The sequence below is a fragment of the Dendropsophus ebraccatus genome, chromosome 3 (genome assembly GCF_027789765.1).
Source record: "Dendropsophus ebraccatus isolate aDenEbr1 chromosome 3, aDenEbr1.pat, whole genome shotgun sequence".
NCBI lineage: Eukaryota > Metazoa > Chordata > Amphibia > Anura > Hylidae > Dendropsophus > Dendropsophus ebraccatus.
In genome coordinates, this window is record NC_091456.1 from 196870596 (window position 1) to 196893501 (window position 22906).

At 45.3% G+C, this 22906-nt stretch overlaps 1 protein-coding gene across 1 annotated transcript in view; it reads right to left on the minus strand.

Moving 5' to 3' along the window:
* Positions 1-3316: 3316 nt before the first annotated feature.
* Positions 3317-22906, minus strand: part of LOC138786673 (zinc finger protein 850-like) — a 35190-nt gene continuing 15600 nt past the window's right edge. Inside the window, exons 11-17 of the mRNA XM_069963651.1 lie at positions 21890-21984; positions 21143-21310; positions 20926-21049; positions 20772-20839; positions 20297-20675; positions 8516-9538; positions 3317-4142 (exon numbers count right to left, since the gene is read on the minus strand). Coding sequence (XP_069819752.1) covers positions 3400-4142; positions 8516-9538; positions 20297-20675; positions 20772-20839; positions 20926-21049; positions 21143-21310; positions 21890-21984 — 2600 coding nt within the window. The 3' untranslated portion in view covers positions 3317-3399. The remainder of the gene's footprint in view (positions 4143-8515; positions 9539-20296; positions 20676-20771; positions 20840-20925; positions 21050-21142; positions 21311-21889; positions 21985-22906) is intronic.

The following is a 22906-nucleotide window of genomic DNA, read 5'->3' on the forward strand; positions in this document are numbered from 1 at the left end:
GAAAAAAAAAAATTGGACAACCTCTTTAACATGGGTAGATGTTTCATAATGATACGAGGGGGGCGAGTACTTCGCCCTCATGGACATCCCACAAGTCTGCAGACAGAACGACCCTTGGCACATGAAGAAATTGTGTGTCATCAGATACCAAGTGACCATTAGTGTTGAGCTCATCTGTCAAAGTGTTCGAGTTTGGCAACTGGAACGCTCGGCATTTGATTACCGGTGGCTGCAGAAACTGCATGCCGCCCTAGGGCTGCCAGAAAAACTAGGACATTACCATAGGTTGTATCCATGTATTCCTGGCAGCCCTAGGGCGGCATGCAGTGTCTGCAGCCACCGGTAATCAAATGCCGAGCGTTCCAGTTGCCAAACTCGAACACTTTGACAGATGAGCTCAACACTAGTGACCATCTTAACAAAGTTTTTCAAATCCTCATAGAAGGTTGGTGGGGTACTCACGTGTAGAGAGATGCTACTTCAAGCACAATCCATTGGAAATCATCTTTCCATATTATTTGCTCAAGGGATCTCAGAACATCACTTGTGTCCCTCAGGTAGCCCGAGACCCTCTGTACCATGGGTTGGAGCAGACCATCTAGCCACGAGCAGAGTCTCTCACAAGGAGGTCCCTCTGCCTGAGACTTCTGGTCTCATTGGAGGTGGCACCTGTCCCTGTGGGAGGCTCCCACATTTTTCTGATAACTTTTTTAGATCTCTGAGCGCACGTTCCTGAAACCTGGTGGGGGGGTAATAACATGGATTGGACGTTTTATATCCCTCTGCTCTGAAGATGGTATTAACGGGATTCGCTTGAGCTGCTTGCAATTCCATGAGGCATTTAAAGGCTGCTCGCTCTTGAAAAATCAATGTTTTCCTATGATGAATTTTCATCTATATCCACAACTTAATTATCTTTCATAAAATCTCTCCTAAGAACAAGATCACGCGTGAACTTGTTGATATCTGTAATAGTTGAAAACTAATTTTGAGACCAAGTGCAGGAACTTTTTACCGGATCTTCTGACAAACTTCATTATGACAGATTTAAGACCCTCCAGTGCGACTTTTGGGGCGATTCCTGAGATTCTGACTCCAGGCTTCTTGAACGTCTATGCTTGCCCCCCCCCCCCCCCCCCCCCTTTGGCTTCCACTGAGTTTTAGGTTTCTTATATTAGGATAGCTCTGTCATGGCTTTACCTGATAAACCCATGGTTGCGAGCTCTTGCCGCCAGATATGGACGTTGCGGCAAAGGTTACGTTCTTGCTAGTTGTTTTTATGTTTGCATTTTACTGGTGTGAACATGGTTGGATTCTGTCTCGGTGTAATTGATCACATTCTGGTTAACATCCTGCATTTTCTGGAGTGAATTCTACCAGCACCTTAACAGTTAACTCCTTGCCTGGCCAGTGATTGACAGCCCTATCCTCTTTTCTTAGTTCCTGTTTTCCCCAATCACCTCTGAGACTGGGACCTGGCCTCCCTTAAAACTCAGTCATTTCACTTTGTGAACCGTACAGAAGGAGTGTAAGCCCCCGCACCACTGGATATTGCTCCCTCGACTGTAATGCTGGACACCACTCACTCGATCCTGCTGATTGAAGGTGCTCTAGGTATTAGCACAAGCCAAGATGTATCCAAATGAGTATTTACTGGAGAGACAGAAAGCCGCAGCACTCATTCGCCTTCAGCATGGAAAGTTTATTCAGCCAGCCAACAGATGGTTACACGTGGATACTGAACAGGCTACAGCTGTTTCGCATGTCACAGCATGCTTCATCACAGGCTGTGACGAAGCACGCTGTGACGTGCGAAACAGCTGTAGCCTGTTCAGTATCCACGTGTAACCATCTGTTGGCTGGCTGAATAAACTTTCCATGCTGAAGGCGAATGAGTGCTGCGGCTTTCTGTCTCTCCAGTGAATACTCATTTCACTTTGTGTGCCTATACTTCCTTCGTACCCTATGCTAGCTATCCTGACTTATTGGTTTCCTGACTTTGGCTTGTGTCCCTGACTATGTGTTTGCCTTCTGATTTGGTCTATATTTTGCCTCATTGACTCTGTTATTGCCCAGCGACTTTGTACTAGTTTCTGTCTCTCCTGGTTGGACCCTAGCTTGCTTACCACCCGCCATTGTGTATTTTTGTTATTCTCTCATGTCCTATTACACCTATTTTAGTGCAGGGAACGTCTTCTAGCTTTCCAGTGTCACGTAGGATATGTTTAGGCAGGTAGGCAGGGACAGTGAGTGCTGGATTGTGGGATGCTTGTCTCTGTATCTTCTGTGTGTACCCAGACCAGTCCTGACAAGCTCATTTGTAACCTGGCTCTCATTCACATTACTGTCCGACTCTGCTCATCCGTGGACTTCAAGTCTGTTGAGCTAAACATAACATGGCCCTTGCTGGGGCTTCTGTTTCACCCTCCTTTGTCTTGTTTCTTTTTGAGAAGGGATTTTAATGTGGAGGTGTCTCTCTCCCACCTTCCCCACTCATAGACTTGGTTCTGCCTGTAATCCAAGAGATCTCTTTGAAAATTAGATTTTTGAGATGAAATCCTCCAATCCATTGATCCACTTGTTGGTATTTATTAAAAACTCATCATACTCAGTGCCATGTGTCCCTCAGTGTTCCCCTCCCATCATCCTCTCCAGCAGCCACAGCCCGCACAGCTCTGGGAGTTGGATCGTGACACCACCATGTTATCCAGGAAGTGACATCACCATGTTATCCAGGAAGTGACATCACCATGTATTCCAGGAAGTGACATCACCATGTTATCCAGGAAGTGAAGCCTTGATGCAGTAGTAAGTGGAGGGAAAAAAGCACTTTATAAGCATTTCCCATAATAAGTGTATATTGGTGATTTGTATAACTTTTGGAGGGCAATACAATATTTAAATAAAAAAAATTTGCTGGACTTCTCCTTTAATGCAACTTTAAAGTCCAATATTTTTGTGTTAGTCCAATCATCTGCGGCAAACGTTTTGGCCACCGTATCACCTCTGTGATACTGAGTGCTGAGGGACAGAATTGCTGGGTTCTCTGTTATATATGAATGAATCTCAGGACGTGTTGTGCACCTGTCAGAGAAGGTTATGACATGTACAAAATAAATTGTTAGGGTCCTATTAGACGAAGCAATTTTTACCAATGGCAAAGGAGACCATTTATCATTAACCTGACATTGTTCACAATATTGCACAGAACGATGGGCGTTAGTTACGATTGTTACTACCAGCGTTATATTCACATGAGACGGAGGGAGAGGAGACTAAGGTTTTGAAGAAACATTTTATTACCAATTGGTGAGAAGTTTGGAGCTGCGGTATATGATATCTGTATTACCGCCAAATCTCCTCTGTACATGGGGAATACATAGCTGTGGTATCCGGCTTCTATCTGCTTTCTGGAGAACAGACGGGTGACTGATCATTCAGCGATCTGACTTGGCTTCTCCCCTGATGTTCAATAACGTTCAATTTATTTTTCTGTGTAGAACATTTCCCACATTTATCACATGAAAAATGTTTCTCTCCTATGTGAGTTCTTTCATGTGTATAGAGCTGCGATTTCAAAGTAAAAGATTTCCCACATTCCAAACATGAATATGGCTTCTCCCCTGTGTGAATTCTTAAATGTTTAACATGATCTGACTTATAAGTAAAACATTTCCCACATTCTGAACACGAGTATGGTTTCTCCCCTGTGTGAATTCTTAGATGTTTAACAAGATCGGGCTTGTAAGTAAAACATCTCCCACATTCTGAACATGAAAATGGCTTCTCACCTGTGTGAATTCTTTGATGTTTAACAAGATCTGACTTATATGTAAAACATCTTCCACATTCTAAACATGAAAATGGTCTTTTCCCTGTGTGAATGATTTGATGTCTAACAAGAGCTGATTTGCAAGAAAAACATTTCCCACATTCTGAACATGAAAACGGCTTCTCCCTATTATGATTAATAAACTGTGATGAATCAGAATTCAGGATGGTATTACAAGGATCAGATGACAGATCTGTGCTGTGAGGGGCTGAAGGTGTATCTAGGATAATGGAACATTTCTCATCTGTTTGATCATGTACTTTATAGCCTGAATATATCAGATTTCCCTCTGATCTCCGGGTACAGTCACCTGCCAATAGAAAAGAGATAGTTTTTGAATAATATCCTTAGAAATGTTTCATTTCTGCAGCATCTTGTTAAGAATGTGCCATCATGGAACCCTCCCGTCCTCCTCCATCGTGGAACCCTACCGTCCTCCTCCATCACTACCAACAACCCTTCTGGTGATATTGCAGTATAGCAGAGGTCAGCCTGTATTCCGGGCCTAGGATGGACCCTGATTATTGGATTAGTGCTGTATAATGTAATGTATGTTTATTGTGATGGTTTATGTGATATCAGTGTAACTGGCAGAGAGAGGATGGGTTACACACTGTCACACACACAACTAGATATTAGGCAGCAGCGCCACCTGCAGTCTCCCAACAAAACTACTTTAGTTAGCAGTGAAGTTTCTAGCAAGTAGGCGGAGCTATGTTAATATAATCAATATAAAAACTCAAGTGTGACAGGAAACCCATGAGTATGATGTGAGCTGTGAGAAGAGTATCATATGGGGGCAAAGTCGGAGGGGTGACGGGAGAGGAGGGCACAGCCGGAGGGGTGAAAAAAAAGAGGAGGGCACAGCCGGAGGGGTGAAAGAAGAGGAGCGCACAGCCAGAGGGGTGAAAGAAGAGGAGGGCACAGCCGGAGGGGTGATGGGAGAGGAGGGCACAGCCGGAGGGGTGAAAGAAGAGGAGGGCACAGCCGGAGGGGAGCACAGCCAAAGAGGTGAGGGGAGAGGAGGGCACAGCTGGAGGGGTGAGGGAAGAGGAGGGCACAGCCAGAGGGGAGCACAGCCAAAAGGGTGAGGGGAGAGGAGGGCACAGCCAGAGGGCAGCACAGCAAAAGGGGTGAGGGCAGAGGAGGGCACAGCCAGAGGGGTGAAAGAAGAGGAAGGCTCTGCCAGAGGGGAGCACAGCCAAAGAGGTGAGGGGGACACAGCCGAAGGGGTAAGGAGGGCATAGCCAGAGGGGTGAAAGAAGAGGAGGGCACTGCCAGAGGGGAGAGGGGGGCACAGCCGGAGGGGTGAGGGGAGAGGAGGGCACAGCTAAAGTGGTAATAGAAGAGGAGGGCACAGCCTGAGGGGAGAGGGGGGCACAGCCTGTGATAGATCAGACAGGGAGAAATTAGGACTTTCTCGAAGGACTCTTGGATATACTTCTATTTACCCCTTTATGTCACAGCCAATTATTGTTTTTGCACTTTCATATTTTAGGGTTATAGTTTTTTTTATACCTCTTTAACCCTTAGATCAGTGATTTTCAACCTTTTTTGAGCCGCGGCACACTTTTTATACTTAAAAAATCCCGGGGCACACCACCAACCAAAATGGCACAAAATGACACTAGAACAGTACATATTATACATATAGTTAATAATATAGATTCTAAATGTATTTATACTCACTCAGTGTGAAACCTGGGCCTGTTTTCTTCTCCCCCCCTGTGCTTCTCTCCTGTGCTTCTCTCCCCCATACTTCTCCCCCCTGCTTCTCTCCTGTGCTTCTCTCCACCATACTTCTCTCCCCCCTGCTTCTCTCCTGTGCTTCTCTCCACCAAACTTCTCTCCCCCCTGCTGTTTCTCTCCCCCATCCCCATGTTTCTCTCCCCCCTGCTTCTCTCCCCTGTTTCTCCCCCCCCCCCCCATCCCCAGGTTTCTCTCCCCCATTGTTTTCTCCTGTTTCACAGGGGCACCATACATTGAAGAACTTTCCCCGCGGCACATCCGACCATGTGTCGCGGCACACTAGTTGAAAATCACTGCCTTAGACGACCCAGGGCGTATAGTTACGCCATGGAAGTCTGTCCCCAGACGACCTAGGGCGTAACTATACGTCCTGGGTGTTTCTCCGGCTATGAAGCGCGCTCCAGAGCGGAGCGCACTTCATAGCAGGTGGGGGCCGGCTGCAATCAGTAGTCGGGACCTCACCGGTAATGACAAGCTGCAGCGATCGCGCTGCCGTGTGTCATTAACTCCTTAAATGCCGCAATCGCGCCGCGACCGCAGCGTTTAAGTGTAAGTGACAGGGGGAGTGTGACTGCGGGGGTCCCGATCGTTAAAACGGACTGCCGGAGGTCTCTCACCTGCCTCTGCGCGGTCCGATCGGCAATCTGCTGCACTAAGACTGCACAGGGAGGCTCAATGAGCAGATCGCTGATAACACTGATCAATGCTAGGCCTATGGCATAGCAATCATCAGTGTAGAAATCCAAGTTGTGAATGTAAAAGTCCCCCAAAGAGACTTCAAATGTGTAAAAAAAAAAAAAGTTAAAAACACTAATACACTGCCCCAAAGCCCCTCCCCCAGTAAAAGATGAAATCACCCCCCCCCCCATCCCATTATATAAATAAAACATATAAAAATAAATAAACAAATAAACATATAATATACCGTAGCGTGCGTAATTGTCTGATCTATTAAACTATAATAAGCTTCATTGCAAAAGGCGTACACGAACAGCGTACACGAAAAGAGGGAAAAAAGTGTGCGGGTTACCGATGTTACATTATATATAAAAAAGAATGAATAAAAAGTGATCAAAACGTCCGATATTCACAAATATGGTATTAATAAAAATTTGAGATCATGGCGGAAAAAATGACACCCCATCCAGCCCCGTAGGTGAAAAACTAAAACCGTTATAAGCGTCACAATAGGCCCATTTTATTTATAATTAATTGACAAAAAAAAGCATTTCATAAAAAAAATACATATATAACATTAGAGAATCTGTGTAACCTGCATATGGTTGTGTTCGGACTGACCTATAGAATAATTGTATCATGTTGCTGTTACCATATAGTGCATTACGTAGACACAGGAACCCCCAAACGTTACCATATTGCATTCTTTTTTACAATTTCACCTATTTATATCTTCATAAATAATATATTTGGGATTCCATCATACATGTTATGGTAAAATGAAAGACGCCATTACAAAGTACAACTATTCCTGGAACAAACAACAAGCCCCCACATGGCCTGTAGATAGAAAACTGAGAGTGCTGGAGCTCTTAGAAGGGGAGGAGGGAAAACGGAAGCGCAAAGATCTAAATTTGCGCGGTCCACTGGGTCATTTTGGGCCTGGTCCTCAAAGAATTAAAGTTAGGGATGGTCCGAACCCACCGAGGTTCGGGTTTGGCTGAACCCGAACGCTCGGCATCGGATTACCGTTGTCTGCCCGCTCCATGCAGCGGGTGGATACAGTGGGAGGACCGCCTGGAAAACTGGGATACAGCCATAGGCTGTATCCCAGTTTTCCAGGCATTCCTCCCGCTGGATCCGCCCGCTGCACGGAGCGGGCAGACAGAGGTAATCATTGCGGATAGTTCGGGTTCGTACGAACTCGGTTCGGACCATCCCTAGTGAAAGTGTCACTGTCGTTAAAATTTTTATTGCAGAAATCAATAGTCCAGGCGATTTTAAGAAACTTTGTAATTGGTTTTATTAGCCGAAAAATGAATTTTTATCATGAAAAAGCAGTTGGAAGCCTCCCCCCCGTCTTCATGGTTTTCCTATGGAGAGAGAAAGTAAAAGCAGCTAAACAGGACAACAAAGAGTTAATTTACATTCACATGGGGCTCTCTCCTGTGACAGTCAGCCCCCACCTCTCTGACCTCTAATTATAGCTCTGAATAGCTCCCCTGCTGAGCAATCCTTTGTTCTTGTCTCTCAGCTGCTAATCTCCCCCCTCCCCTCTTCATAGACCAGACAGATCCGACTGATGAAAAAAAGAGATTTCCTGATTCTGAGGAGTGGATGACAGAAAAGAGAGGAGGAGGGGGGGGGGCCTGGGAAAAGGCTTTTTACATGCAGATAATGGCAGATTTGGCTAATAAACCCAATTACAAAGTTTCTTAAAATCGCCTGGACTATTGATTTCTGCAAAAAAATGTTAACGACAGCGACTCTTTAATAATAAATAGGCTTATATCTCACTGGTGGAGAGGGCTATGGAGACTCAATTCATCCCAGTTGCCTTACGCATCTGCACAAAGCAGTTTCCTCTATTCTCTTATTTTATGTCACAATGTCAGAGATGCCGGAAGATAGAACCGGATTTTATGCATCTGTTCTGGTGATGTCCCGGAATCTCTATCTGATGGACTGAAATAATTGTCATCTCCAGCAGCAGTTACCCCTGGGGTGTCAGGTCTCTCTGATGAGGAGCAGTGACATCATAACCCTATATATATATATCCACATGAGATGGAGGGAGAGGAGACTAAGGTTTAGAAGAAACAGTTTATTACCAATTGGTGAGAAGTTTGGAGCTGCGGTATATGATATCTGTATTACCGCCAAATCTCCTCTGTACATGGGGAATACATAGCTGTGGTATCCAGCTTCCATCTGCTTTCTGGGGAACAGACGTCTGACTGATCATTCAGCGATCTCACGAGTGACTGTTTTGATGATCAATAAGTTTATCTTTCCGCGTAAAACATTTCCCACATTTATCACATGAAAATGGCTTCTCTCCTGTGTGAGTTCGTTCATGTGTATCGCGCTGTGATTTCACAGTAAAACATTTCCCACATACTGAACATGAAAATGGCTTCTCCCCTGTGTGAATTCTTAGATGTTTAACAAGATCTGACTTATAAGTAAAACATCTCCCACATTCTAAACATGAAAATGGCTTCTCCCCTGTGTGAATTTGTTGATGTTTAACAAGTTGTGATTTCTCAGTAAAACATTTTCCACATTCTGAACATGAAAATGGTTTCACACCTGTGTGAATTCTTTGATGGTTATCAAGACCTGATTTCTGAATAAAACATTTCTCACATTCTGAACATGAATATGGCTTCTCCCCTGTGTGAATTCTTAGATGTTTAGCAAGATCTGACTTATAAGTAAAACGTTTTCCACATTCTAGACAGGAAAATAGCTTCTCCCCTGTGTGAGCTCTTTCATGTAGAGTAAACTGTGATTTCTCAGTAAAACATTTCCCACATTCTGAACATGAAAACGGCTTCTCTCCTGTGTGAGTTTTTACATGTTTAACAAGAACTGATTTGTAAGCAAAAGATTTCCCACATTCTAAACATGAAAATGGCTTCTCCCCTGTGTGAATTCTTAGATGTTTAACAAGATCTGACTTATATGTAAAACATTTCCCACATTCCGCACATGAAAATTGTTTTTCCCCTGTGTGAATTAGTTGATGTCTAACAAGAGCTGATTTGCAAGTAAAACATTTCCCACACTCTGAACATGAAAATAGCTTCTCCTTATTTTGATTAATAAACTGTGATGAATCAGAATACAGGAAGGTATTACAAGGATCAGATGACAGATCTGTGCTGTAAAGGCCAGGGGGTAGATCTAGGATAATGGAACATTTTCCATATGTATGATCATGTACTTTTAAACCTGTATATATCAGATTTCCCTCTGATCTCCGGGTACAGTCACCTGCCAATAGAGAAGAGATTAGAGGTTTTTGTGAGCAGCATCTTGTCAAGAATTTCACATAATGGAAAACTCATCATCCCATATCACTACCAACAACTCTTATGGTGATATTGCGGTATAACAGAGTTCAGCCTATAGTGCTGTATAATGGAAAAGTGTGTTTATTGTGATGTTTTATGTGATATCAGTATAACTGGCAGAAAGAGGATGGGTTACACATACACATAGATGGCTGTGAAGAGAAGAGTATCAGAGGAGGGCACAGCCGGGGGAGGGGGGGGGGGTGACGGGAGAGAGAGGCACAGCCAGAGAGGTGACGGGAAATGAGGGCACAGCCGGAGGGGAGAGGGGGGCACAGCCAGAGGGGTGACAGGAGAGGCACAGCCGGAGGGGAGACAGGAGAGGGGAGCACAGCCGGAGGGGTGACGGGAGAGGAGGGCACAGCGGGAGGGGTGACGGGAGAGAGAGGCACAACCGGAGGGGTGACGGGAAATGAGGGCACTGCCGGAGGGTTAATGGGAGAGGGGGGCACAGCCAGAGAGGAGAGGGGGGCACAGCCGGAAGGGTGACAGGAGAGGAGGGCACAGCCAGAGAGGAGACGGGAGAGGAGGGCACAGCCAGAGGGGTGTCAGGAGAGGAGGGCACAGCCAGAGGGGAGAGGAGGGCACAGCCGTAAGGGTGATGGGAAAGGGGGGCACAGCCGGAGGGGTGACGCGAGAGAAGGGCACAGCCGGAGGGGTGATGGGAGAGACGGGCACAGTTGCAAGGGTAACCGGAGAGGGGGGCAAAGCCGGAGGGGTGACGGGAGAGGAGGGCACAGACGGAGGGGTGACGGGAGAGGGGAGCACAGCTGGAGGGGTGACGAGAGGGGGGGGCACAGACAGAGGGGTGACGGGAGAGGGGAGCACAGCCGGAGGGATGACGAGAGAGGGGGGCAAGGCCGGAGGGGTGACGGGAGAGGGGAGCACAGCCGGAGGGATGACGAGAGAGGGGGGCAAGGCCGGAGGGGTGACGGGAGAGGGGGGCAAGGCCGGAGGGGTGACGGGAGAGGGGAGCACAGCCGGAGGGGTGACGGGAGAGGGGGGCAAGGCCGGAGGGGTGACGGGAGAGGGGAGCACAGCCGGAGGAGTGACGAGAGAGGGGTACACAGCTGGAAGAGAGTGAGGGGTAAAAATCAGAGGGAGCCCGGTGTGTGGCAGCTCAGTCAGACAATGCTCTGACATAAGGACTGACACTGTAAGGGGAAAGTACTTTCTCAAGGAATTTCTGGAAGGACCCTTAGATATACTACCATTTACCCCTTTATGCCGCAGCCAATTGTTTTTGTACTTTTTTTTAAAGAGTTTAAAGAGCTTTAACCCTTTCACGTGAGCAATACGTAGATATATGTTTCTATTGCATATACCCCGTGCAGTAGGAATGTATATATACGTTCCTGAGGTGAAAGGGGTTTGATGTAAGTGGGACCGCTGCAATGAGAATGGCCCTGCACACATCAGTGTCCCGGGAGCCCAGCATAATGACAGGCAGCTGCTTATCATTAACCTGTTAAACGCTGCGATCTATAGCGATCACAGTGTTTTAGGTACTCAGTGATCAGGACCCCCACAGCATGGCTTGTACTGACAGGCGGGGGTAATCCACTTACCTCCATCCTGTCAGATCGGCCATCCATGCATAGAGTCTGCTCTCAGGCAGGCTCTATGCACAGATCACCGATAACACTGATCTATGCTATACTATGGCATAGTATAGATCAGTTTTTGGAATCTAATGATTGCATAATTTACAGTGAAAACAAGTGTTAAAAAAGCCCTTATAATCCCCCCCCAATAAAAGTTTAGTATATCTCCTTGCCCATTATAAAAATAAAAATATGGAAAATAAATAAACAAATTATATATCGTAGTGTGCGGAATTGTCTGATCTATTAAAATATTACATATATATTTTTCCCGCACGGTGAACCGCGTAAACGAAAGGGAAAAAAACACACCAAGATTGCTGATTTTTTCAAATTATATATCAGTAAAAAAAATTATTAAAAAGCGATCAAAATTTTTCTCATACATCAATATTACATGATATTAATTAAAACTAAAGATCATGGTGCAAAAAAATGACCCCAACCAGCCCTGTAGGCGGAGAAATGAAAGGGCTATGGCTCTTAGAAGGCGAGGAGGAACATTGTACTAATTTGACCCAGACATCCGTGCATTAATAGGCTCGGTCTTCAAGGGGTTAATAATAAACAGGCTTATATCTCACTGATAGAGAGTATGTGGCTCCCGATTGGGGCATGGGAATTAAAACTGACGAATGCTCCGATAGATGATGCGATCAAGTGCAGATTCAATGTACTGCTCATAGAAATGCCCTGGGGTCAACGAAAGTGTGTAAAAAATAAAAAAATAAAAAATACATAATAAAAGGTTAAATTCCCCCCCTTTTCTAAATAAAAAATTTGAATATGAAATACATAATTTATTCTCTACAAAGAAAAATAAAGAGATTTGCATCTAGCGCACCTAAATAAAACTCATCAGAAGGTCATTACTCACGATATCTTTTTCATCTGCTTTTACTCTTGGTGATGAGGTGTTTGTAATCCTTCCGATTTGGAGTTCCAACAGGGTGAGTATAGTCCACGCTGGGAGTACGCCCCGGCCGGTGGCGTGTTCTCAACCAGCTAGCTAGTGTTCCGGTAAGGGTTTACTGTGACGTCACAGAGTTTGTTAAGGAGCAAGGTGAGGACCAAACTTTCTCCTACTAGTTTCAGCGTTACCAACGCCTTCCTCGCTGGGGACAGAAATGCAATAGTTTTTGTCTTCTGCCTCCGCAATAATCTCAACTGGTTGGATCCTTCCCTCTCCTGCCAACTAGCCCTATACCTCCGGCTATGCCTGCACCCTATCGTGACTTTGTGTATGTCTTGTGCAAGAAACAGGCAGACACTCTTCCACCACACTGGAAAATGACTGCCCAATTGACTTGGAAGCCTGGAACTGCCCCTCTTTGTGACAGGGTGTCTCCTCTGTCACGGCCCGAGATGGCTGCTATTTCAGCCTAAATTAAGGAATACCTAGAGAGGGGTTTTATTCACAAGTCATCATCTCCCACTGGGGCAAACTTTCTCCTACTAGTTTCAGCGTTACCAACGCCTTCCTCAGGGATAGTGAATAGCTCTTCTCCTACTCCTTTTATGTACTCGGAACAGCCTAATTATCCTCCTATTGGTTCCAGGTTGGATTTCTGTTTGTCTTTCTCTTTTCAAGGTTTCAGGTTTTCAATGGCAATGAGTTACCCTAGTATAGATAACTTGGATCTCACCACCTTATGCCCTACAGTGTCGAGATACCCATCCTGCCAGGGTAGTACGAGGTCCCAAGTCCCTGTGCTGGGTTGAGCAGAAGAGAAGTGTAGAAGAGAGAAGAAAGAGGATAGGTAGAAAAGTGAGGAAAACAGGGCCAGCACCCTTGTATCTTGTGCTTAGTCCACAAACAGAGGACTAAGCACAAGATACAAGGGTGCTGGCCCTGTTTTCCTCACTTTTCTACCTATCCTCTTTCTTCTCTCTTCTACACTTCTCTTCTGCTCAACCCAGCGCAGGGACTTGGGACCTCGTACTACCCTGGCAGGATGGTTATCTCGACACTGTAGGGCATAAGGTGGTGATATCCAAGTTATCTATACTAGGGTAACTCATTGCCATTGAAAACCTGAAACCTTGAAAAGAGAAAGACAAACAGAAATCCAACCTGGAACCAATAGGAGGATAATTAGGCTGTTCCGAGTACATAAAAGGAGTAGGAGAAGAGCTATTCACTATCCCTGAGGAAGGCGTTGGTAACGCTGAAACTAGTAGGAGAAAGTTTGGCCCTCACCTTGCTCCTTAACAAACTCTGTGACGTCACAGTAAACCCTTACCGGAACACTAGCTAGCTGGTTGAGAACACGCCACCGGCCGGGGCGTACTCCCAGCGTGGACTATACTCACCCTGTTGGAACTCCAAATCGGAAGGATTACAAACACCTCATCACCAAGAGTAAAAGCAGATGAAAAAGATATCGTGAGTAATGACCTTCTGATGAGTTTTATTTAGGTGCGCTAGATGCAAATCTCTTTATTTTTCTTTGTATTAATTATCACACGGGAAACTACGGGTATCCCCACTGTGCATCAAAAGCAGCACACTAATTGCCTATGTAGTACAGCGCCGTGTAAGATATACACACAGTATATACATTATATTATAATTTATTCTCTGTTTTTCCTAGATATATACCCCACAAGGGAGTCGTGTTGTCCTGCCGTAACACGTGAAAAATCTAATATTTACTTGCCCAAATTTTTATTTCTTGGAGTCTGTAGGCAGCACAAGCTTCCCACCCTTGATTACTTGTTATTATTATATAAATAATAAACTGGTTCGAGGTCTGGTGATCGGCTTTATAGTGTGGATACTGGTAACGGCACATGGTCGTTTCCATCATCCACTACCTGCTGCAGGGCGCACCGTGCTTCGGTCAGTTCACTCTTCTGTTCTTTCTTACTAAAGTGGTAGGTAGCCATCCTGGCTCCCTCTATTGTCAGGCATACGCCTGTTCACCTGTATTTATAGACTCAGCACACAAGTTCTAGTGAATTCTAGGCCGATTACCTGAGGGTATTTATAGCCATCACCTCCAGACCTCTGTGCTCAGTTGTTGGTGTGTTTCAGTCAGCAAACCACATCTGTGCTCCCTGGCTACTTTCCACTTCTTTGCTTCCTAGTGATGTTCCAGCATTTGAATCTCATTCCATTCCTAGTTCTCTGCTCAGCTCCAGTATGTACAACGTCTTCATATTGCACTTTGAACTTCAACCGCAGAAGAAGAGCATCTGGTTCCAGGCTCCAGTACTCCTTCATTTCTTCAGTTGGTGGTCACCAGTAGGGATGATCAAACATCGGGAAATCTTAGGTTCGAACTCGAACCTTGTCGAACCATCCGCATTTGATTCCTGATGCCTTCCCATACCGTGGGGAAGGAGGAGACAGCCCGAGTACCGCCTGGAATTCGGGGATACAGCCTATTACCTAAGCTGTATTCCGGAATTCCAGGCGGTACTTGGGCTTTCTCCTCTATTCCCATGGAACAGGAAGGCATCGGGAATCAAATGCGGATAGTTCGACAAAGTTCAAGTTCTTGGAGAAGGTATGTCAACACTCCTCAGTGATCCAGGAGATACACCTCTTCATGCCTGACCCATCTGTTACAGTACAACTAATACAGCTGATGCTTCTCTTCCTGAGTCACCAAACCTATCCAAAGAAGTAGCCCATCAAGGTGCTTACCAGGAACAATTGTTTTAGATGCTTCAAATCATTGCGCCATGCCTTCCACCAACTGCTCCAGTTGCCGCTGTTCTTGGCAGTAAGTCCAGCTGCCTCTGCCTCCCCGCTTTAACGGAGACCCTAAGTCCTTCTGGGAATTTCTGAATCAGTGCACGATTCACTTTCAGGACTTGGCTTATCATTTCATCTCAGATCATGCTAAGGTAACGTTTATCGTTTCCTTGCTTTCCAGAGAGTTTTTAGCTTGGGTTATTCTTCTGTGGGTGTGAGGAGATCCTCTAACAACCAGCCTACCAGACTTTTTGGCTGCATTCTGCATGGTCTTTGAGGAACCTGGACACAGATCCTCAGCTGCCTCATGGGTTCCATTAGGGTGATTCCACCGTAGGCCAGTATGCAGTGCAGTTCTGGACCCTGGCCTCTGAGGTAGCCTGGAACAATGAAGTGCTAATGGATGCATTCTGGGAGGGGCTAGCCAGTCACATTAAAGACGAACTTGACGGTCATGACTTGACCACCAGTTTGGATGCTCATTACGCTGCCCACTCGTATTGACATCCACTTTGCAGAAAGGCAGCAGGAAATAAGCAGCAAGAACCTTCCCATGTCCATTGGCTCCAGCCTTCCAAAACTCAGTCCTGCCTGCATCCATGAGACCATGGGAAGAGCCCATGCAAGAACTTATTTATCTCAAGAGGAGAAGACTTATTGTCGGAACCTGGGTCTGTGTACCTACTGCAGAGCCAACGGGCACCAGTTGAGGCACTGTCCTATCCATAGGAGAGGTGACTCTGGATAGCAATACCTCCTCTCCACCCTGACCCTTCCCACTGGTACCTGTCTGCAAACAGCAGCCTTTGTGGACTCTGGCTGCAACTTTATCCATTCTTCCCTTGTTACAAACTGCCTGTTACTCCACTGGCCAAGCCCCTCTCCATCTCTTTGTGAATGGTCAGGTTCTCTCCTAAGTCATCCGGTACCGCCCACAGCTTATTGACATGGAGGTGGGGGTGTTGCATCAAGAGAATATTTTTTCCATGTAGTCCCAAGCTCCATTAACTCTGTAGTCCTGGGTCTGCCTTGGTTGCGGAAACATCATTCTACTATTGACTGAAAGACCGGAGAAGTGACACGCTGGGGACAGAAATGCAATAGTTTTTGTCTTCTGCCTCCGCAATAATCTCAACTGGTTGGATCCTTCCCTCTCCTGCCAACTAGCCCTATACCTCCGGCTATGCCTGCACCCTATCGTGACTTTGTGTATGTCTTGTGCAAGAAACAGGCAGACACTCTTCCACCACACCGGAAAATGACTGCCCAATTGACTTGGAAGCCTGGAACTGCCCCTCTTTGTGACAGGGTGTCTCCTCTGTCACGGCCCGAGATGGCGGCTATTTCAGCCTAAATTAAGGAAAACCTAGAGAGGGGTTTTATTCACAAGTCATCATCTCCCACTGGGGCAGGCTTCTTTTTTGTGGAGAAAAAGGATGGGTCTTTTCTGCCTTGTATTGACTCCTCTTTCAGGCCTTCCTTCAGCAACCAAACTGGCATCCCTATTCATTCAACACATCTTGCGTCTACATGGTATGCCAATAGTCTCTGACAGGGGAGTTTAATTCTCCTCCAAGTTCTAGCTTGCTCTCTGCGCCAAATTCCAAATCCAGCTGGACCTATGTTCGGCCTACCAGCCCCAATTCAACGGCCAGGTGGAATAGGTGAATCAGATCTGGGAAACTATCTTTGCCACTTTATTTCAACCCATCAAGACAACTTGGTTTCACTGCTGCCATGGACAGAGTTTGCTTGTAATATCAACTCTAGCAGCTCTTTTGGGGACACTCCCTTCCACACAGTCTATGGCCAACATCCTCCACTTCCTTTGCAGCTTCCTACGACTTCTCAAGTTTCAGACATTGAGAGCCAACTTTGTGATTTTAATTAGATTTGGCATCAAGCTTGCCAAAGCCTTCTCCGAGCCTCTACAAATATAAAAAAACAAGCTGACAAACACAGGGTTTACTATCTAGTAGACTGGAAAGGCTTTGGCCCAGAAGAGAGGTCCTGGGAACCTCAAGAGAACATAAATGACCCAAAGATGATCCAAGTTTTTTACTAACTCTGGTCCAAGAAGAGGAGGGAACCTAGGGGGGTAATGAAACGGCACAAGGTCGTGTCCATTATCCCCTACCTTCTGGAGGGCGCACTGTGCATCAGTCTGTTCACTCTCCTGCTCTTTCTTAGTATGCTTGCTTTCCAGAATCTTCTCACCTGTGCTGGGCACGCTACCTGTGGAATTGGGCTCCCTCTAGTGACAGGTGTACGCCTGATGACCTGTATTTATAGACTCGGTTCTAGTGAATTCTAGGCCGATTACCCAAGGATATTTATAGCCATCACCTCCAGACCTCTGTGCTCAATTGTTGGTGTGTTTCAGTCAGCAAACCACATCTGTGTTCCCTGGCTATTCACTACTTCCTTGCCTCCTAGTGACCTTTTGGAATTTAGATCTCATTCCATTCCTAGTTCTCTGCTCAGCTTCAATCTGAACAATGTCTTCACATTGCATTTTGGACTTCAACCGCAGAAGAGGAGCATGTGGTCCATAGGCTCCAGTAATCATTAATTTCTCCAGTCAGCGGTCACCATGGAGTTTCTCTGAAGGTAGCGACCTGGAAGTTTCCCACTCCTTAAAGAAGGTACATCAGCACTCCTTGTTATCAAGGGGAACCACCTCCTCGTGTCTGGTCCATCTGTTACAATACTTAAAGGAAACGTCTGGTAAAAAAATATTTATTAAAGTATTGTATTGCCCCCCAAAAGTTTATGTTATCCAGGAAGTGACATCACCATGTTATCCGGGAAGTGACATCACCATGTTATCCAGGAAGTGACATCACCATGTTATCCGGGAAGTGACATCACCATGTTATCCAGGAAGTGACACCACCATGTTATCCAGGAAGTGACATCACCAGGTTATCCAGGAAGTGACACCACCATGTTATCCAGGAAGTGACATCACCAGGTTATCCAGGAAGTGACATCACCATGTTATCCAGGAAGTGACATCATCATCATCATGTTATCCAGGAAGTGAAGCATTGATGCAGTAGTAAGTGCAGGTAAAAAAACACTTTATAATCATTTCCCCTATTTGTAATTTGTATAATTTTCGGGGGCAATACATTACTTTAATAAAAAATTTCTCTGGACTTCTCCTTTAAGGGTCCATTTACACAGAAAGATTATCTGCCAAAGATTTCAAGCCAAAGCCAGGAATGGATTTGAAAAGAGGAGAAATCTCAGTCTTTTCTTTATGACCTTTTATGTTTCTGGCTTTGGCTTCAAATCTTTGGCAGATAATCTGTTTGATAATCTTTCTGTATAAATGGACCCTAAAAGCTTAAAGGGAACCTGTCACCCCCCGTTTCGGGGTGACAGGCTCCCGACCCACCGCTACAGCCCCCTATACTCACCTGATCCCGCCGGGTCCCGCTTCTGGATCCGGTCGGGTCACTGAGATATCAGCTGCTGCAGCCCGGCGCGGGCGCTGAGAGATGAGTTCAACGCTCATAGAGAATGACGGAGCGCTGGACTCTCCTGTCATTCTCTATGAGCGTTGGACTCATCTCTCAGCACGCGCCGGGCTGCAGCGGCTGAGATTTCCGTTACTCGACCGGATCCAGAAGCGGGACCGGGCGGGATCAGGTGAGTATAGGGGGCTGTAGTGGGGGGTCGGGAGCCTGTCACCCCGGCACGGGGGGTGACAGGTTCCCTTTAAGTGATTTATTGCTAATTATCCTTTCTCTGTATGATTGTACCTAGGGGGACTTTAACCATAGGTTGTGCCGCCTATGGACTCCAATAAATGTAAATATCGGTAAGTAAATTTCGGTACAATAGCAGTAAGAATACAGCAATTTTAAACATGTCTTAAAAAAATGTTTTTTGGTTTTTTTTAGTAAGTAGTAAAATAAAAAATAAATAAATAAATTGTTGTAATTGTACTGACTTGAGGAATATAGATAACATGAACGTTTTATCACATGCAAATTTGAAAAATACATTTTGCTTTTCGAAAATCAGCTGTGACATGAAAGGGTTAATGGGTGGACACGCTGTGGGGGTCACACAGTAACCGGATAGGAGTCTAATAGGGGTTATTAGTATGTATACAATAGCTCCAATGGACACTCAAACAATATTGGTCTCACCACCACGGAGTCAATTGACCCTACCATAATTGGTCCAACATAATTGATTAGCTTTTTAGAAAATAACAATTATACCACACAAAGCCAATTTTAAAATATATTAATTTTTATTAATCATAATTAAAAAATCAGTAAAACCAGTGCAAAAGGGAATCCAGCAGTAATTAGTTACCAGACCACCATACCTCTAATGATGACTCTAACATATATCGCTATAGCATGTAAACGTCACAATCAGTATTCATATAGCCCTGCAGTGTATCTACACAGCCTCGGATCGATGAAAACAATGTCAGCCTATATCCGCAATATAAATAATCATATAATGAGACGCTTACCCATCGTGGTGTCTGGTAGCCACAACCCCGACGCACGTTTCGCCTTTAAATCGCTTTATCAAGGGGCGTATATAACTCGTGTCTAGCGCACTATATATACTAAAATTGAGGATTCCTTCCGGGGGACGACGCGGGTCAAAGGAGTGGCCAGGGATCACGCAGCTTCCTTCCGGCCTACGTCACTGGAACGCACGTCCGCCGGTGGAACGCAGGCGGACATGCGCACAGCGACTCAAGAGACCAAGTTGGAAGAGCGCCTGCGCCAGAATCTCCCCAGACTCGCGTACACGGATGGTAATCATTATTCCTTATCGGGAGGCTATGTATATACATCTGGTCATAAGAAATACATAATTTTAAGTGATTATATATAAGAAAAGTGCATAGATATACATCAGTATAATAATACCACCTTAATACATGTGACAACAAATCAAAAAAGTGCAAAAAAAATTTTTGTACAAGACCTCACAATACCACTGTTTATACCACGTTTACATGCTATAGCGATATATGTTAGAGTCATCATTAGAGGTATGGTGGTCTGGTAACTAATTACTGCTGGATTCCCTTTTGCACTGGTTTTACTGATTTTTTAATTATGATTAATAAAAATTAATATATTTTAAAATTGGCTTTGTGGGTTATTAGTATGATAGCCCCAAAATAGGGCAAATCCCCCCCCCCCCCTTATCGGTAGTGACAGCAGATGATGTAGATATCGGCCTCGTCCACACAGATGTATTTCATGTCCATATTATAGATGCACAGTGTGTGTTATCTCCTATAATGGTGTCACTGTATGGGGGAGTATACAGCAGAGAAGACTGACAGGACACAGAGCTTATAATATTCCACCTGGGCGCTTACCTGTAGTGATGTCCTCCTTATACTGCTCATCACTGATCATATCCATCTCCTCTTCCTCTTCTTTTACCCTTATGTCTGTATCATTAAAACATTTAAGATTCTTCCCGGTAAAAATGTCCTCCATATACTGCTCATCACCGCTCCCATCTGTCTCTTCTTCTTTTACCCTTATATCTAAAGTATTAATACAGTTCAGCTCGTTCCCTGTAGTGATGTCCTCCTTATACTGCTCATCACTGCTCACATCTGTCTCTTCTTCTTTTATCCTTATGTCAGTAGAATAAATAGATTTTATATCCTTTTCTGCAGTGATGTCCTTTATATACATCTCCTCCTTTACTGTTACGTCCGGAGAATTAATATTGTTCTCATCTTCCCCCTGATTCATAAGATGTGAGAGAAATATTGTAAAAGTCATCAGACAGGAGGAGAAGTCAGGTGGGATGTACAGATCATAGGGAAGATCTCCATCTACCTGATCCTGATCCTGTGGGAGAAGAGGACGGGGACATCTCTCTGGTGCTGTTCTCTTACTGGATCTGACTGAAGGGAACACATACAGAGACTGAATTCATTCTTTCCATCCAGATAATACAGAGAGGAGGTGTGTATATAGTCCTGTCTATTACCTGCTGATGGGAGGGGCTGCTGATCCTCCAGCATCACATCCTTGTACTGATCCTTGTGTCCTTCTACATACTCCCACTCCTCCATGGAGAAATAGACCGCCACGTCCTGACACCTTATAGGAACCTGACACACACAATGGTCACACAGTCATCCCCCCCACCCCTCCAGTGGTGTTACTGTATAATGTCCCAGCATTCCCAGCAGCCACAGTCTCACCTCTCCACTCAGCAGCTCCACCATCTTGTTGGTGACTTCTAGGATCTTCTCTTCCTCCATTTCCTCATGTATCAGGGGCCCCGGGATTGGGCTCAGGGTTCTTCCCCATCCTTCACACCCAGGGGCCCCACAGCGCCCACTAGAGGACTTCTTCACTACTGTGTAATCCTGTGTATGGAGAGACACATTACTATCACTCCATCCATTCCCAGAATCCCTCACCTCTCCAGTCCTATCCATCTGTTATTCCATAGATAAGAATGATGTCATGATGACATCACTCCCAGAATCCCTCACCTCTCCAGTCCTATCCATCTGTTATTCCATAGATAAGAATGATGTCATGATGACATCACTCCCAGAATCCCTCACCTCCCCAGTCCTATCCATCTGTTATTCCATAGATAAGAATGATGTCATGATGACATCACTCCCAGAATCCCTCACCTCTCCAGTCCTATCCATCTGTTATTCCATAGATAAGAATGATGTCATGATGACATCACTCCCAGAATCCCTCACCTCTCCAGTCCTATCCATCTGTTATTCCATAGATAAGAATGATGTCATGATGACATCACTCCCAGAATCCCTCACCTCCCCAGTCCTATCCATCTGTTATTCCATAGATAAGAATGATGTCATGATGACATCACTCCCAGAATCCCTCACCTCTCCAGTCCTATCCATCTGTTATGCCATAGATAAGAATGATGTCATGATGACATCACTCCCAGAATCCCTCACCTCCCCAGTAAGCAGGAAGAGTATGTGTAGGGTGAGGGTTATTATCCTGTCGGCCATCTTGTCTCTGTCTCTCTCCATGGTTGATGGGTCGGTCTCTTATATAGAAGATATCAGCAGAGGATTCTGGAGGAAAGAGGAGGAGACAATGTAATATATCGGGGTCTCCAGTATAATATAACTTTATTGATCGGGCACAGTGAACAGTCACATGATGTCCCAGGAAAGAGAAGAAAATGTGAGGAAAGATTCTCATCTCCCCCAACATGATATCATCCAGATGAGAGGAGAGAAGAGGAAACAGCACAGATCGGCCTCCTGGGATCAGCAATGACACAAGGAACAACAACACCTCATACCTAATACCGCCCAGTCCTGAAGGGGTTAATGGTCCTGCTGCCCCCTACACACATATATATATATATATATATATATACTGTACCTCCAGCTGCAGATACAGGAGCCGTGTGCTAGGTAGATGCTATTTCCAAGAGAATGTATGTACCTTTGATGACATCATACCCATGTGACTTGTGTGGGAGGAGCTTATGCTTCAGCCTTTGTTATCAGTAGAGAGAAGCTAGCTGGACCTGCCATGATGTCACAGTCATGTGATCAGTCACATGGAGGAGGAGGAGTCACCTGATCAGGGGCTGCTGCTCAGTGTATGCAGGACTCTGCTGTGCTGGATGAGCTGAAGGGATGTGTGTGGAGCAGAGCTGTGTGTGTGTGATGTGTGTGGAGCAGAGCTGTGTATGTGTGTGTTATATATGCCTGCAGCAGAGCCCTGTGTGTAATGTACATGTAGCTGAGCTGTATGTGTGTGTAATGTACATGTAGCTGAGCTGTATATGTGTAATGTACATGTAGCTGAGCTGTATATGTGTAATGTACATGTAGCTGAGCTGTATGTGTGTAATGTACATGTAGCTGAGCTGTATATATGTAATGTACATGTAGCTGAGCTGTATATATGTGTGTAATGTACATGTAGCTGAGCTGTATATGTGTAATGTACAT